General features: G+C 42.0%; 1 protein-coding gene across 1 annotated transcript in view; it reads right to left on the reverse strand.

Annotated features, from left to right (window-relative positions):
• Positions 1 to 320: 320 nt before the first annotated feature.
• ZBTB20 (zinc finger and BTB domain containing 20) overlaps positions 321 to 16,930 on the reverse strand; it is a 45,720-nt gene continuing 29,110 nt past the window's right edge. The window contains exons 4-5 of the mRNA XM_011966824.1: positions 12,644 to 14,248; positions 321 to 1,839 (exon numbers count right to left, since the gene is read on the reverse strand). Of these exons, the coding sequence (XP_011822214.1) occupies positions 1,418 to 1,839; positions 12,644 to 14,248 (2,027 nt within the window). The 3' untranslated portion in view covers positions 321 to 1,417. The remainder of the gene's footprint in view (positions 1,840 to 12,643; positions 14,249 to 16,930) is intronic.

The following is a 16,930-nucleotide window of genomic DNA, read 5'->3' on the forward strand; positions in this document are numbered from 1 at the left end:
ATCAAAATACAAAGCAGCAATTCAAATTACAGCAGGGATGGGCTGGCCACAGAGGCCCTCATCAACCCAGGCAATACTTAAAATAATAAAAATTAAGAAAAATTAAAAAAAATATGAAGAAAATATCCTTCCTCTCTTTCAAATATAACTATAGTTGCCTTTTATTCTTTCTATCTGGAAGCAGTATCGCTAACCTTAACAGTCTTGACTTACCAAAAAATATATATATGTGTGTGAAATAAAATAAAAGAGAAGGAATTGGTGGCAGTGTATGCAAAACCAAAATGAAAAAAAATTACTTTTAACAATTTCACTTTTTTTGTTTTTTTTTTTACACAAATACTGTTGTAAATATATTAAAAAAATCAGCATTCTATCTGGTAAACGTCACTTTTGCCCCTCTATAAAATTTTGAATTAAAAAAGCCTCAAGAACTTTTTATTGTTCCCCCCCACCCTCCATTTCTCTTTCTTTTTCTCTTCCACAAGAATATATCCTGACACTTTTTTTTTTTTTTTGCAAAGATTGTTGGAAATAATCCTTCTCTTGTACCTAGAAACATAGGTGCACATTTCTGATATCTTTGTTTTATCTGCATTCCTGCCTTTCATGAAAGTCCCTCTTGATTGTGCTGAGGCTGTGGCTCAGCGAAGACACTGAATAAATACGATAGCCACTGTTGCTTGTTGCTTGTCCAAGTCTTCCTGGCTTCTGCTGCAAGAGGGGGATATGGAGAAGGTGGGCCAGGGTGTGTGGACCCGGGCAGAATCCGGGGGAGAAGCCTGCCATTCGTCTTTCTTTCCCACACCACCGAACCCACTGCCCTTCCCACCCCCACAGCCCTTTTATGAAATCAGACAACGTGGTAGGTGGAAAACAGCAGGGCCTTTCCTCTGGGTTTTCAACCAGAAGTGATATTCCACAGTTTTAACTGGTTACTGTGAAGTCCAAGCGGCCAGAATTGTGAAAATGTCCACTGAAACACTGCAAGCGGTGTACTTAAAGACAGTAGGCCTTTTAGATTTTGTTATATATTTTTTGTAGTGCTCTTCACAAGTGGAAATTTTTTTTTTTTTTTTTTTTTACTTTTTTTTAAAAGATTTTTTTGTAAAGAAGGGTTGTATTTAGAGGCCAGTAGCTAGAGATCCAACCAGTGGACCTCTTGAAGCACTACCAGGCCTTAAGGCCACCATCCGAGGGAGACTGGGAAAACTATTATTCACCCAAGCCTCCGGAAATGTAATGTACCAGCAGGCAAAAAACAGTTCTTCATGTAGTACAAAAGGAAACGAAACAAAAACAAAAACAGAAAGTAAAAATGAAACCAAAACATTTCTTAAATTCTAGTGCCATAGCTTTTTTGTTTGTTTTTTGTTGTTGTTTTGTTTTGTTCATAAGAAAGAGAGAAAGATACTACTTATCCGTCAGACACATGCATCCTCATGTGGTCGTTGAACTGCTCGATTTGGTCAAACTTTGCTGGGCAGACGGAGCAGACGTAAGTGGTCCCCTCCGTGCAGGCCACCACGCCTGGGGGGCCAGCGCGGGCACCTGGGGGTGTGCCTGCAGGGGGGGTCCCATTGCTGGCACTGTGCAGGGCCACGTGTCGCTCCAGGAGGGTCTTGTGAGAGAACTTCTTTTTGCAGATGTAGCACTCGTAGGACTTCTCTCCCCGGTGGAGGCGCATGTGCACGTTGAGGGAGCTCTTCTGGGTGAAGCGCTTGTTGCAGATACTACACTGGTATGCCCTCACTCCTGTGTGTGTCACCATGTGCTTGATAAGGTAATCCTTTAAGGAGAAGGAGCGCCAACAGATGCTGCATTGGTGGGGCTTCTCACCTGTTGATGTAGGAAGAGACAGCAAGCAGGACAGAGCGAGATATAGCAAGGGATGGAGAACGAAGGAGAGAAAAACAAGACAACAAAAAAGAAAAACAAAACAATTAAAAAATAAAATCTGATTGCTTAATGGATCATCCTTGATTGAAAAGTCCAGGCCCTCCTAGCCTCTCATGTGCAGAGAAATTTTGCTTTATGGGGATGCCGGGACAGTTTTGTTTTCCATTTCCCTATGCCATAAAACGGCTTTCTTGGAAAGCTACCAGATATTCCCCACTAAAAGTCTTCAAAGTCACTCTGTGGAAAAGGGACGGCTACTTTTCAAGGGGGTCACTTTCAGGGTCCTGATTAGGGGATTTAGTGTTTCCCATTATCAAACAATATAAGAAATAAGAGAGAAGATCGATCTCTGGAGACATGGGGTGCTCTAGAATCCTTGAGAACTAAGGATATTGGTCACTATAGCTTGGTTCCTTGGGGAAAATCCCCACTTCTAGTAGTCTGTCTTATAAATACATCTATGTGTTGATTGTGAGTTTTGAAAATATTTGCCAACATAGGAACAAGTCATTTTGAAGAGTTATACTTTCAAGTTTATCTACTTTAGACAGAAATCTTCCTAACATGTAACTTAAGGGTTAATTGCCTGTTCTCTATTGACTGTACTGAGCTGCAGACTGGCCTCATCGGGTGTAGAGGCTGAGTAGGCAGTGGGCAACATGATGATATCAGACTCAAATGGTCCTATTCAAATCTGGGCACCAACACACTACACACCACTCTTGACAAATCACCAAATGCCTCTGAGGTATATAGTCCTACTTACCTCATTGTGCTGGTGTTGACATAAAATACATATGAAATCACTTTGCAGACCACCAAGAGCAGTGTGGGAATACATGCATGGTATTCTTATTACAAGGATACCTTCCACCCCCATTAAATGCTTCCATATGCATTTTGAACTCTTGGGTCAATTTTTAAAACAGTTTTCCTGCATCCTCCTTTGCTCTCAGCCTGTTGGCAGAAATCCTTGTTTCTCCTCAGTTTACTGCTTTGGTTTGGCTTAGAAACCAAATGATCAAGTTTGTTACAAACAGTAAGGTAAGTAATAATACTCAGTCACTTAATGACCACATGAGGTATTCTTAAAGTCCATGGGCCTGTGGCATCTCTTTAAGATAATTACTTAAAGACTTGTTTTCTTTGTGCTGTTTGGTCTGAGCTCTGCTCCTGACAGGTGAGATGAACTGCGTATTTGGTCGATCTCTCACTTCATTCCTGATTGCCCAGTATAGGCCCTTGCCTCAGAGAAAAAAGTCCTTCTTCCATATATTCTTTCATGATCCAAACTAAAACCCAAAGCCTCTGAAACTCCTTAGGATAACACTGCAACATTTGAACTATGCATCAAGGTAAGAAATCTTTTAAAATTTGAGCTAACTTCCATTTAAAATATATGCCTTGGCTGTTTTTCCTTTTTTCCCCATTAAGAAACAGAAGAGCTGTGATGTGTCATGGTAATAGCAGCAATGAAAACAATCGCCATGTATTGAGTGCTGACTATGTAGCAGGGTTGGTATTAAGTGCTGTATGTTCATGATCCATTTTACTAAACTTTTTTTCATCAGGAATTTTTTTTGTTGTTGTGTTTTCAAACATAAACAGATATGTTTTGAAGCACACTGACCAGACAGTATGATGCATAAGATCACAGGGTTAGAAGAGAATTCTACTTTTAGATTAGAACAGGAAAGTTTAGGGAAGCCTCATTGCTAATAATCTCAATTTGCTGAAGACTTCAGTCTATGCACAGTGTTTACATTGGTACTTTTTTTTTTTTTTGAAGAAAGACATTCCCTAAGAGAGACAGTCATGCATGTTTTTAGCCGAAACATTTCTGTCAGCTGTAAACATGCTTGGAAGTCAACTGGTCTTTGCTATCCTCCTGCTTTCAGACAATTTATAGAGGCTATGATGGGCTGGTCAACTATCATTTAAAATGTCACCTTTTATGGGACCTGTCACCTTTTATGGGAAACGTGCCTTAAACTGCAGATGGTATTTTGGCTGCTAGGAAGCTGAAACTTCATCTATGTTAAAATGCTCTGCTGTTTGAAACTTTCACCTTCTGTGTGTTTTTCCTCGAGGCAAGGTCACTGATGAAGCCTTTTTATTTTCACACTCTTCTAATGTGTCTATAAATTGATTCTTCACAGTTGTCATGTTTCTCTCCATAGCATATATAGGTATGTTGTTTGTGTGCATGTAGTATTGGCTCTACCATTAATTACCCATGTGATCCGGGGCTTTTTAAGTGTTTTCATCTCTCTGGGTTTGTTTCATTTTCCGTATGTGAGGAGCTGGACCAGGCACTTGCCACATGGTCCTTTGTGGATTTAGCGGTCCTCAGTCCATGGTGGACCACAAACCCTGAGAACTCTAGTCCTGGCCTTGTCAGTGAATGACCCGAGGGCAACCTGCTTAGTCACTGAATGCATTACCAGTCCTACATTTTAAATAAGACAAAGTATCCTGTTCCTTCCCTGCCACAGAACAATGGTATGTTATTTAATAAACAGAAATGTTTGCAAAGCACTTGGGAGCTCCTTAGAGGAAGGTGCTGTCTGTAATTATTGAGGTGCTGTGATGGTGCAGTGTAGGTATTTCACAAACTGTTTTACTAAATGGGGTATATTTTCAGATTAGTGAGGTGCTCACAACCTTCACTTCTGTATGAATTTGAAACGCAGTCACTCAGCAGGAATGAATGATTGTGTTTTAAGAAAAAATTTTTCCCATGATTTTCTTGTTTATTACTTACAGCAATCCCAAAATGGTTTTAGATATTATACAAAAAATGGATGAGTTCTGTTGATTGTTGCTCTCCAGGTAAAGAAACAAAAAGTGAAGATAAATGGTCAGAGATGGCTTTCCAGGTTTAGGCCTACGGTTAGGAATGAGAAGTCTGATTTGTCAGAAGGGGACACAAAGCAAAAAGTGGATACTTGAATTATAACATCAAGGGGAAGGTCATATAAGTTCTTTCACTTTAAAATGATCCATTTGGGCCTATACAGATGTAGGAGTCAGATATGAATTCCATTTCCTTGGCTGAGTGACTTGGGCCTGTCATTTAACCTCTATAAGCCTCAGTTTTCTTATCTATAACTTGAGAATAATCTAGTAAGTACCTGTTTTGTGAAGGTGTTTTGAAAATGGAAGAGATAAAGCACTTAGTACAGAGCATGTGGTCATTTTAAGAAAAATTAAACTGTTCCATTTATCACAAAGGAACCAAGGATAAATGAAACCAACTGCGAAATGACTTGCATGGCATATGGAAGTCAATCCTGAATTTTTAAAACATTATTTCAGATAATCAATAAAACAAGTGATTATATTGCAGCTATGTAATTCAGAGTTGGGGTATAGTCGACTCTCTCAATTACATATGTGAATGGCAAGAAGTGGCCTATGGATACAATGTCAGCACAGAGCACAGAGGATTTCCTAGGAAAGTCGCAACGGAGCACTGGAGGCACAGAAACGAAACAGCAAGGGAGGAAACTGAGGGGGAGGCAGTGCCCTTTACTGCCTTGCCGATGGTGTTGGGCATGGTAAAAATATACATTTTTCTCAATTTTTCAATGCCTGCTCATCACCTTCTTCTCATGAACCAGCTCTGACACTTAATCTACTATGACTGAAAAGTGAAAAAAAAGAGGAAGAACGATACTGCTTAGGTTAGAAGATGCAGAGCGTTCTGCCTGAAGCTCAGAAAGTTCAGGTAAAAGCCATCCTAATGGGTAAAGACACCCAACTTTGAATAGGAACCTCTTGCACTGGGGGCTCAACAAGAACCCACTTATTCTACTGATTTTTTCCCCCTCATTTTAACCAAGGCTTCTCCTGAGCTGTGAAAAGGACAATGAATGCTGTTATCAGGAGATTTTTCAGAAGCACTGTTCCTACCTAACTCTCCTGTTCTCTCTGCCTCCCCATCATTTGCCCTAGTACAATGCCTTCCTCTTTCGTGAGTATAGTGACGGGTCAAAAAACCAAGACAGGGTGCTTGATGAGACAGCAGGCAGCAGGAAGGAGAAGAAAGAGGAGAAGGTGGGTAGTGGAAGATGGCCACTGGTGAGGAGAGCAGAAGGAATAATTGAAAGTGCAGGTCCTCTGAATGGGGAACATCGAGACTGGACCAGAAAATGGGGTACGTTCCAGATTAACAATGGAAGTACATTCAGATGGAATCATATGGAGCTTTTACTGGTTGCAGAGTGTAGTCTCCACCAAGAGACGTCTGTTTAAAAGAGGACCCACATGGTCGGGTGCCGTGGCTCACGCCTGTAATCCCTGTACTTTGGGAGGCTGAGGCAGGTGGATCACCTGAGGTCAGGAGGCTGAGACCAGCCTGACCAACATGGTGAAACCCCATCTCTACTAAAAATACAAAAAAAATTAGCTGGGTGTGGTGGTGGGTGCCTGTAATCCCTCCCAGCTACTCAGGAGGATGAGGCAGGAGAATCACTTGAATCCGGGAGGTGGAGGTTTCAGTGAGCAGAGATGGCACCACTGCACTCCAGCCTGGGGGACAGAGTGAGACTCTGTCTCAAAAAAATGGGGGGCCCACACACCTGAGATATCAGTCGTGTGATTGCCTGCCAGCCTTTCTGTTCATTCCCTGGGATGTGATCCTGTTGCCAGCTTGGACTGCGAGGCTAAGAGGGACTGCCTATTGGGAATATGCTCATTCACAAAATATCTGTGGCTTCAGTGACAACTAAGATATTTTAGTTTTAAGCAGAACTTTGGAGCGTTTCATACATGTTACTTGACTTTTCTTACAATTTTGTGAATAGAATGGATATTAACATCCCCAGAAAATAGCATCTCCAATTAGAGAGCTGTACTAACATCTTGAAGGTCACCTAAGAAGTCAGTAACACCTGAGAGTATAAAATACTAGCCCAACCAGATTATCTTCCTCTCCCCTGTTAACAATTCTTTGTTCTCTGGATTATGCTGCAAAATGTATGATGCTACTATAACACATATTAATGGCTTTGACAGTTTTACAGCATTCATAATTAAGTGTTTTCACATAAATTATGTTATTCAATTCACAGAGTAATCACGTAAAGTAAGTACTACAGATCTGAAAAACTGAGGCTCAGCTTGGTTATAGAACTTACCCAAAGTCACTCAGTCAGAAAGTGGTAATATCATGGCTTTCTCACTCCAAACCTTATACTTGTTCCTTTACACCCACTGGCTTGATATAATTAATAGTTCAAGCTCCATATGGGGATTAACACATTATCTTCGTATGACTATTATGGCCCAATCGCCAACATTGTTATGCTACTATTGTTACTATGTCTATTTACATTGAATTCATGGCTGAAATAGCTGATCTTCTCAAAGCAATAAGCAAAATTACCATATGTGCAGAGGATACCAATGGGCTAAAAACAGTCATCAATGAATGGGCTGTTGATAATATGATTCAGAAAACGCCAAAACACTTATCTTTTATGGGTAAAAAAACCCACAAAAGTGTGAAGACAGATATATGTACAATGTATTCTCTAGCAAATAAAAAAGAGAAAAAACAAATTTAAAAGTCTTGCTATGAAAAGAATGTATCTGTGTATAAGTCCCTTGAATTAAATTCTCCTGGAAAGCATGTTCACATTTTAAAATTTTCTTTTATTTATTTTATTTCAATGGTTTTTGGAGACCAGGTGGTTTTTGGTGAATGTGCAAATTCCCCAAATGAATGGGCATATGAAAGTGTGATATACATGTGTATACACATGTGTGAAATGTATGTCTCTGTGTGTGTGTGTGTTTCTGCTGTCACAGAGCTTACATTCTAAGGGGAAAGTGTTAAGCTAATACATGAGGATATAAATAATACAAGTCAGTACTGCTAAATACCAGAAGGGATACATTTGCCCTGTGACCTATGTAATTTGGAAAACTCAACTTATGTCTTACATGTGATTAGTTTCTGTGATATAATTTATCCACTACAAAATCAAGCTTTGATCCACAATTTTGATTTACTTTTTCTAAACAGATTCTTAGTAGTAGAATTTTTAAAAATAATGTTATGTAACAAAAGCAAACTGATGCCATCCTTCTAATTACCCAGGCTCACCTTCTCAACTTCAGCATGAACCAGGGCTTGTTACAGATTGCTGGGCTCCATCACCTGAGTTTCTGATTCAGGATGTCTGGGGCGGGGGTGAAGGGTGGGGGAACATAATCTGCATGCTGCTAGTGTGGGGATCATGCTGCTCCAGGGTTATCTTTGAATTTTCCCTATTGCTTGCCTTCCATATCCACGTTGACACTAAGGCTTATCCTTCTTATATTCTCTGTCTTTCCCTTTCATTTCCATTCCTTTATTTGACTTCTGCTTTTTTCTCTTGATGGAAGGGGGTAGAGGTGAGCACTGCTTTGTTCCCTGACAGGATGGTTTGTGTTATCTTTGGTGTTTTTTCTCTAATTCTGTTGCTTTCAAACATGCCCTTAACTCTTAGTTTCCTTTCTCACAACTTTTATGCAGCTGCAGTAGGTGAATGAAAGAAACTCCTAGAGACAAGGAAGTCCTCTGTGGTTTTTTTTAGCAGTGGATAAAGACTGGTTGGGTGAGGAATTTTCATTTTTACTGTTATAAAAATTGTTAAGGAATAAGAAAATTCTTTTCTGAAGAACATTCAAGAGCAATCTAAGGAGTATAAAGTAGTTCCAGTGTTTAAATTCCAAAGAGGAAGGACACATGTCAAGCGTGTATTATTCAGAGACAGGAAATAGAGCAAAGCAACTCAGTGTCTCCTGGGTACTAGGGGCGAAAAGTAATAATTGATGAGGATTTTTAATTTTTCTAATTAAGTAACACTTTGCCTCTTCTGAAAAGCTCTCATATGCATCAAACGTTTACATCAGAAGGCAGGAAAAAATCATTTTTATTTTAAAGTCAAAGAAACAGAGGGTTGTGAAATTAACTGACTTGTTGAAGGACACACAGCCATTTAGAGAAAACAAAACTGGATCCAAATCATCTAATTCCAGTACAATCGTCTTTCATTTGTGCCTCTACTTTAAATTTTTGTGTTATAATCACTATGAAATATACTTTACAACTAAAGCTTCCTTGATTCTTAAAGGTAGAGCTTAGCTCCAAAATCAATTATGACGGACTACTTCTTTGTCTCAAACACATTTTTTTTTTTTTTTGAGACAGAGTCCTGCTATGTTGCCCGGGGTGGAGTGCAGTGGTGTGATCTCCGCTCACTGCAACCACTGCCTCCTGGGCTCAAGTGATCTTCCCACTTCAGCCTCCCAAGTAGCTGGAACTATAGGTATGCAGCACCATGCCTGGCTAATTTTTAAAGATTTTGTAGAGCTGGAGTCTTTCCAAGTTGTCCAGGCTGGTCTCAAACTCCTGGGCTCAAGTGATCCTCCCACCTTTACCTCCCAAAGTGCTGGAATTACAGGCGTGAGCCACCATGCCTGGCCCCAAACACTCTTTCATGAATGTGGATCATTAACATAGAGCAGTACAAGATTTTAACTGGACTCTGAATCTTAGAATTGATTCTCTTCAGTTTTTTTTTTTTTTTTTTTAAGAGATGGGTACCAGGTTGGCCTCGAAACTCCTGGGCTCAAGCAATCTTCCCGCCTCAGCCTCCTGAGTATCTGGGACTATTGGTGTGTACCATCACACACAATTTATCTCTGCAGTTGTTGAAAGCAACTACCATCTATATTAAACTTTGGAGTTACTGAATTGCTAAGACAGTTACTCTGCAGGTCTATTGGTTTGCATAGTAGCTGTGATGGAGAGAACCCAAATGTCTTTCTTTTTAACTTTGTCAAGCTATTCTTTCTTTTTAGGATTCTTTTTAGTTAGAGTATGGGTGGGAACACAGAGTCCAACCCTACTCTTACGAGTATCCCCATGCTCCCTAGAACCTTTTTATATTAACATTTGGACTTTTTGCTTTGAATTTTTATCACTTCCACTGGGCTCTTGTAAAGTTTTGAGGTTCCATTTTTTTATGTTTTCCCCAGAAATTGAAAAGCTCACATTTGGAAATGTGAGCTACAACGAACCCAGGTCTTGAATTATTTCCACATGTTCCGGCTGTCTTGCTTTTTGAAAATCTAGACCAATTGTTCTAAAACTTTGTTAGGTTAGGGGATCCTTCAATTAGACAAAAGTCTTGAAAGACCGATAGGATTTCCAAACTGCCACTGCCAAATAATTCTAGAATGACAGGGAAGAGCATTACTTCTTTTAAATTAGGGGCCTGATTGATATATGCACATTATTATTTTCAGGTGGGGCTATGTTATACACACCATTACAATAACATTCATAATTTACTGAGGATGTTCATAATTTACTAGAAAACTGAAGTTCACACTTTAAGCATAACTCAGATTTATAAAATGACTCTACCTATAGCTTTTGCATCTATAATGTCTGAGTGCACAAATCCTTTGTTGGTTTTCTCATGTCCAAATCTAGTTATCTCAGCTAACCACAGAATCTCTGGTGAATCCATTGGAGAAATGTATTTACATATCAAGAAGATATTTTTTGGTAGTACACTGAAAATTTTATGTTGCAAATTTAAAGACTTACCTTAGTATGTGATCTAACGGGATGTGTGAACTTTGTATCTGATAGGTCTACTTGAAGAGCCGTACAGAGGGGAGAGTAGATATGTTTATGGATCCAAGACCAGCAAAGTCAAGTTTGGCTAAGGAGATACTTTCAAACGGTCCTTCCTATACCCCTCCCCCCAAGTTCCTTAATTTAATGGCTTATAAATCAGCTATTCGGGGGAGGAAAGGATATAAACTATGTGATAACACTCTATAAATAATAAGTTGCTACAAAATAAAAACATTACTCTTTGATTACTTCACCTAATAATGGTGATACCTAAACCATATGGAAAATTTATTGTGATTGACCTCAGGTCATTAGCACATTCACATTTATCCCTATAAATACACATAGCGACTTACCACTACCCAAATTTCTTCCTAAATTCAGCAGTGAGTCACTTTGTTTATTTGGAAGTGTGAATACTGTGATCTTTAAAAACTGATTCTCATAAAAGTACGCACATTAATTTACATAATGTCCTGACTTACACTGCAAAGAAGGCAAAGTTTATCTTAAGTAATGTTCTATTTGAGTTGTACAATTCCATGTTTGATGCCTTGTCTCCATCTCTGTTGCTTTCTTTCCCTTCAGTCCCCAATCTAAACTTTGCTGTTTTATGTCCTGTCTCTTGGATTCCTACTAGTTGACCTGAGAAACAAGTTGTTTTGAGAAACTAATTTGTTTTCATGTATCAGAATTCGAGTATGTAACTTTTCCCTGGTAAATTATGTGTCATTTAATAAGGGTATTCTGAGGTCAGGCACAGTGGTTCGTGCCTGTAATCTCAGAACTTTCGGAGGCTGAGGCAGGCAGATGGCTTGAGCTCAGGAGCTTGAGACCAGCTTGGGCAACATGGTGAAACCCTGTCTACAAAAAATAAAAAAGTTAAACGGCCGTGGTGGCATGTGCCTGTAGACTCAGCTACTTGGGAAGCTGAAGTGGGAGGACTGCTTCAGTCCAGGAGGTTGAGGCTGCAGTGATCCGAGATCATGCTCAAACACTACAGCCTAGGTGACAGAGTGAAAGCTTATGTCACCAAAAAAAAAAAAAAAAAAAAAAAAGGATTTCAAATATAACGATCATCAATGTTGCAGGTATTCTTAGGTCCAAGAGAATCTAGGTGAAATCAAAATTGTTTAGGTACTCACTTATATGGAGGAACATCCATGGAATGCCCAATTCTATGGGAATTCCATATCTCTGTCCCATTATGGAGCTAAGAAAAAGGACTGGCTGAGAGATCAGGAGATCTTAGCTCTGGAATCACAGAATCCAGGGATGAAACACAATCTTGCCCATCTTGATGACTGAATCCTGTGTACAAAATCCCCAAAAATGTTCATCCATTTTCTCCTTGAATGCCTCTAATTACAGAAACTCACTCCATATAAAGGCAGTCTATCTGATATTAGAACAGGTCTGATTGTTAACAAAATTTTTCTTTTATTTTGTGGAAAGAATCTCCTGATAGCATCTAATCACTGGTCTAGTTCCACCTTTTGGAGCCAAACTATACAAACTGGACATCTGCTCCTCTTAACCATCTTAATAATAGCTACCACTTATAGAGCACTTATTATGTGCTAGGAACTACCCTAAAGACTTCACATGTAGTAATTTATTCTCAAAACAGCACTACAAGGAAGGTGTATGATGCTTATTCTTATTTTATATGCAAGGAAACTGAAGTACAGAAAAGTTAAGTAATTTTTCCAAGGTGACAAGGTTTAGTAGTGGCTAAGGCCAAATTTAAAGCCAGGCCATCTGGCTCCGGAGCTCCAGCTCTTCCTGACTACAACATGCTGCCTCTGAAACAGAAATACTTGAATATGGCTTATATGATGCCCGGAGTCTTCTCTTCTGCCGTCTGGACATCCCTAGGACATCCCTTCTCCATAAAGGATTTCTGTGATGGTGTCTCTTGGTGGCAGGGTGCTTTGTTCTTATGATGGGAGGAACACAGTTGGGGCTTCTAGAAGAGGCTTGTGGTGGGGTCAGTTTAAAATCTGAAAGATGATCCCAGACCTTCCCTTCTACCTGCCCACTTTGCCTTCCCACAGCCCCCTCAGCCCCTGCTGCCAGGCCTCCAGGTGGGGTGGCACTCACCTGTGTGTACGAACATGTGCTTGACGTAGTTCTGTTTGGCGGTGAAAGTCTTGTTGCAGAGAGTGCACTCATAAGGCTTTTTTTCGCCTTGCCCACTGGCTGTGCTGTGGCCTGCGGATGAGGCCAGGGGCTGTGGCGCTGGCAGCTGTGCAGTAAAGGTCGACAGGCCGGGCTGGGACACTGTCACAAACTGGGTCTGCTGGCCTGCCAGGGGCTGTGGCAGGCTGAAGAGGAAAGGCTTGGGGCCACTGCCCGCGGGCTGGGTAGTGAAGAGGGCTGGCAGGTAGGTGTTGCCAGCTGTGCCAATGACCTGTGTGTTGCTGGTCAAGGTCAGAGGCATCCTCAGGTTGCTGGTGAGGGTTTCTGTCTGGCGTAAGTAGAGCTGGGTACTTGGCAATGGCTGCCCGATGGACGTGTTGACCGAAGGCTGTTGCAGCACGCTCTTGTCGGAGCTGTTGCTGACAGTAATAACAGTGTTGTCCATCTCCACTTCATTGCTTCTCTCCGGAGAGGAAGCACCTGTTTCTAGCTGGTTTGGCTGCGGGCCACCCTCGGCAGGAGCTTCTGCAGCCTGCTCAGGTTGGGCGGGTTCAGCCTGGCCGTCCCGCGCCGCCCCAGGCCCAAACTGCTGCTCCACCGAGTCAGGCTCGGTGCCTATGGAGGAGCTGACGCCCGAGTCGAAGCTTTCACCTTTGGGCTCACTCTCGGTGCCCTCGGCCTGGTCTGTGTCTTCCGTGCACTCCTCGGATTCGTTGCGCTCCAGGATCTGCACCCTTTGCTGCCCGTAGTAGTCGTAATCGTCCTCCATCTCCTGCTTGATGTGGATGTTGCCCACTAGGGTCTGGATGCGCACAGGCCGGGGCTGCTTGCGGCAGTGCGTGGTCTCGGGGGTGGTGGACAGGTAGCGCTCCATCTGCTGCGAGCGCTCATGGATGCGTGTGATCCAGCTGGGGTCTTCCATGTGGTGGTCGCGGGGCAGGCCGAGTGCAGTCTCGTGGTGGCTGACCACTGCACCGCTGTAAAAAGAGCGCTCCCCGCTGCCATTCTGCATGGAGCACGCGTAGAGTGCCGAGTAGATCCTGTCCACGCTGTGCTGTGGGTGGCTCTGCAGGTAGCCCGACTCCGTGTCGCTGCTTTGCCCTGACGTGCCTGACTCGGGAGTGCCCCGCGGCGTGTCCTGGCCCGAGTCTTGGATCCCCGGGAACACATCGCCCACGTTCTGCGACACGATGCGCGTGCACTCGTCGATGACTGTTTTGATCTGCAGGATGCTGGCGGCCGTGAGGATCTGCAGAGCTTCCGACTGCGAGACCCGTAGCACGCCGCTGTACATGAAGTCAATGAGCTTTTGCACTGACTGCACTGACACCACCGACGGGATCTCGATGTCGCTGTAGCCAAGCAGCAGTTTGTCCTGGAAGAAAGGGCTGCCGGCTGCCAGCACGCAGCGGTGTGCGCGCAGCATGCTCCCGTGGATGCGCACCGTTACGTCACAGAAGTGGCCACGGTTGCGCTGCTCGTTGAGGGTCTCGAGCACGGAATTGCTGAAGTTGTGAAGGTTGATGCTGTGAATGCGCTCGGTCATCCCCTTGCAACTGATGTCACCTGCAGCATGTCAACGCAGACACAAAACAGGCATGGGTCAGATCTAGCTGGCTGCATTCCTAGCACCTAGGTTTCAGGTGAGTAATGCTCATGGCTCCTAGAAGCACTGCCCTTACATACGCAAGCGGGGAGATGGACAGGCTGCGGCATACAAGCTGTAGGTACGATGGCCTGAGGGAAAAGGACCTTGAATTTTGCTCCAATTCCGGCCTTAGCGCCGCAGCCATTTTGGGTATCCATGTTAATTGCCCAGAGCTGCGGCTGAGTTAGAGTGGCCTAATAACCAGATGGTTTGCTTGCCTGCTATTCCTATAGCTTCAGCAAAAAACTGAAAGGCAAATGGAAGACTTGTTCTTATGGCACACTATACCTCCACTTTATTTTTATTTATGCATTTATTTACTTGCCTTCACTTTAGACAGGCCTAAGCCGAGATTCTTTGGGAGAGTTTACATTTCCCTCAACTTATCCAAGTCCCTTATTTTATTCATACACAGTGACCATATTCATAGTTAACAAATAAACCTCCTTCCTATTAAGTCACATGGCATATTATCAAAACCCACACCATGTATGCAAAAATTCGTGAAAATTCAACCCAGACTAAGACGTCTACCAAACAGTCATGACCATGCTTTCCGGATGATGGATGGGCTACAGAAAGCAATCTGCTTGCTAAAGGGGCACTCCATGGCTGCTTTCTGTATCTACTCATTCTTCTTGTCATCTTTGACAACCTGTCTGAGCACTTTCTAGGGTGGTTGCATGTGATATGGAAGGTTTTCTGAATTTTCTGAGGCTTAATGAAGAAGGAATGTTAAAAAGGTCAGAGATGGCAGTTCTGACCCAGGAGACTAGAGTACATTGGCGATCATATTTATTATTCAAGCGGGGCACTTTCAAGAGTGAAAGGGAGCATTGTTAATAATTAGGCCAGGATAGCAGGACTAAACCAGAAGTGGGATATATGATCTCCTTGGGTAATAGGGTGCTTTATGTACTTGCCACAGCGAAGTATTAAACAGCTCCCAGGAGGAAGGCAACAGCTATGTGGAGGCTGCAGATAGCCTGACCCAGTGCCACCCCTATAACATAGGCTGTATGACAAGGGATAATATTGATAAGATTTGGATTCAGAATGAGAAAGAAAACAGGTGGCCACAGCAGATCTTAGGGCTTTTCTATTTTTCTAGCTCACCTCTCAAATGGCTCTAGAGAATTCCCCTGCAAATAATTCTTCAATCAGATTCCCCACTCTGGCCTTTACAACTGAACAATCAGCTTGAGAAAGTGAAGTAAGTGGGCTTTCAAAACCAAATGGCCCAAGCACTGACTGTTGGCTTGTGACCCAAATCTCTCCATCTTGTGAGAAGCCACCTGAGAGGTAACAGCCTGCAGATAGGAAGAAGGCCTACCTCCTCGAACTCTGACAGAAGACTTGTTCAGGAAACTCAGTTCAATGAGCTTTTCTACCTTGCTTCACTCAATCACCCTCACATGGTATGAGCTTAACTTAATAAATGTTCAATAATACAATTTGCACTAATTTGTGTAAGAGCATTCTTTCTTGTTTTGACTCCATCAGGTCTGCTATGTGCCTAAAATACTGTATTAGGCTACAGATCCCATCGTTTTTAACTTACATAAGACAAGTTCCCTTTGCCAGATTAAAGAATTAAGGTGAATCCCCCGTAACCATGTTAATACAAAATACGGCCCCAAAGAAGGGCACAAATAACCCAGGAAGGTCTGTTCAGGAACTCAATCAGCAGACGACCAAATTTCAAGTTCTTGCTGAGTTCAATCTACATACATACCACGATAGTAATCACAAGAGAACATTTTTTAGGGGTTACGGTTCTAACTGCTTTATGTATATGATTTCATTTAATCTTACAGCAACCATGGGGAGTAGATGATATTATTCCCATTTTACAGATGAGGAAACTGAGGCCAGAGAAACTAAGAAACTTGCTCAAGTACGCACAGGCAATTGCTGGTAGACTGGCATTTAAACCCAGGCTGTCTGGCTCTAGAGTTCACCCTCTTCACTGTTTCATTATATTGCATAGTTGGCTCCGGACTGAGGTCTGGCCCTTAGGGATCCATGGCTCTGTTGTAAAGCTGTATGAAAGGCTTTGTCCACCACTACCTCCAGCTGCTTTTATACCTATCCGTGATTTACTATGGCTTTCATGTTTCTAGGCTGTCATGCTTCGATATAGCCTCAGTTGTCTAACTTAAATAACTTATTTTTTTAGACGTCACAGTGCAAGAAGTAAGACAACTAACTAACTGGCACTATGGTGTAGAATTTTCGATATACAATTTTACTATAACCAAGGTCTCTTTCATTTAAGAAAAACAATAGGCAGTAAAACTGGTTGTGTCTGTGATCATCTCTGTGTAGGATGGATTTATTACATTTTTTCTATACAAGTGAAAACACTCTTTAAACACACATTTGCTGATAGCATTGGTTACAACAATAACACTAGAGATGTCATATATGACAGAGTTTTCTTTCAGATAATTCTGGGAAGTAGCTCTATCACAATTATCACAATAATTAGTATCCACGTAGTATCTGACAGTGTATACAACTCTTTTACACGTAACATCTCATTTACCCCTTTATAGCAAGCCTATATGTGTTCCGGACATCTTTTTTTTTTTTTTTTT

The sequence above is a fragment of the Mandrillus leucophaeus genome, unplaced genomic scaffold (assembly GCF_000951045.1).
Source record: "Mandrillus leucophaeus isolate KB7577 unplaced genomic scaffold, Mleu.le_1.0 Scaffold775, whole genome shotgun sequence".
Classification (NCBI taxonomy): Eukaryota; Metazoa; Chordata; class Mammalia; order Primates; family Cercopithecidae; genus Mandrillus; species Mandrillus leucophaeus.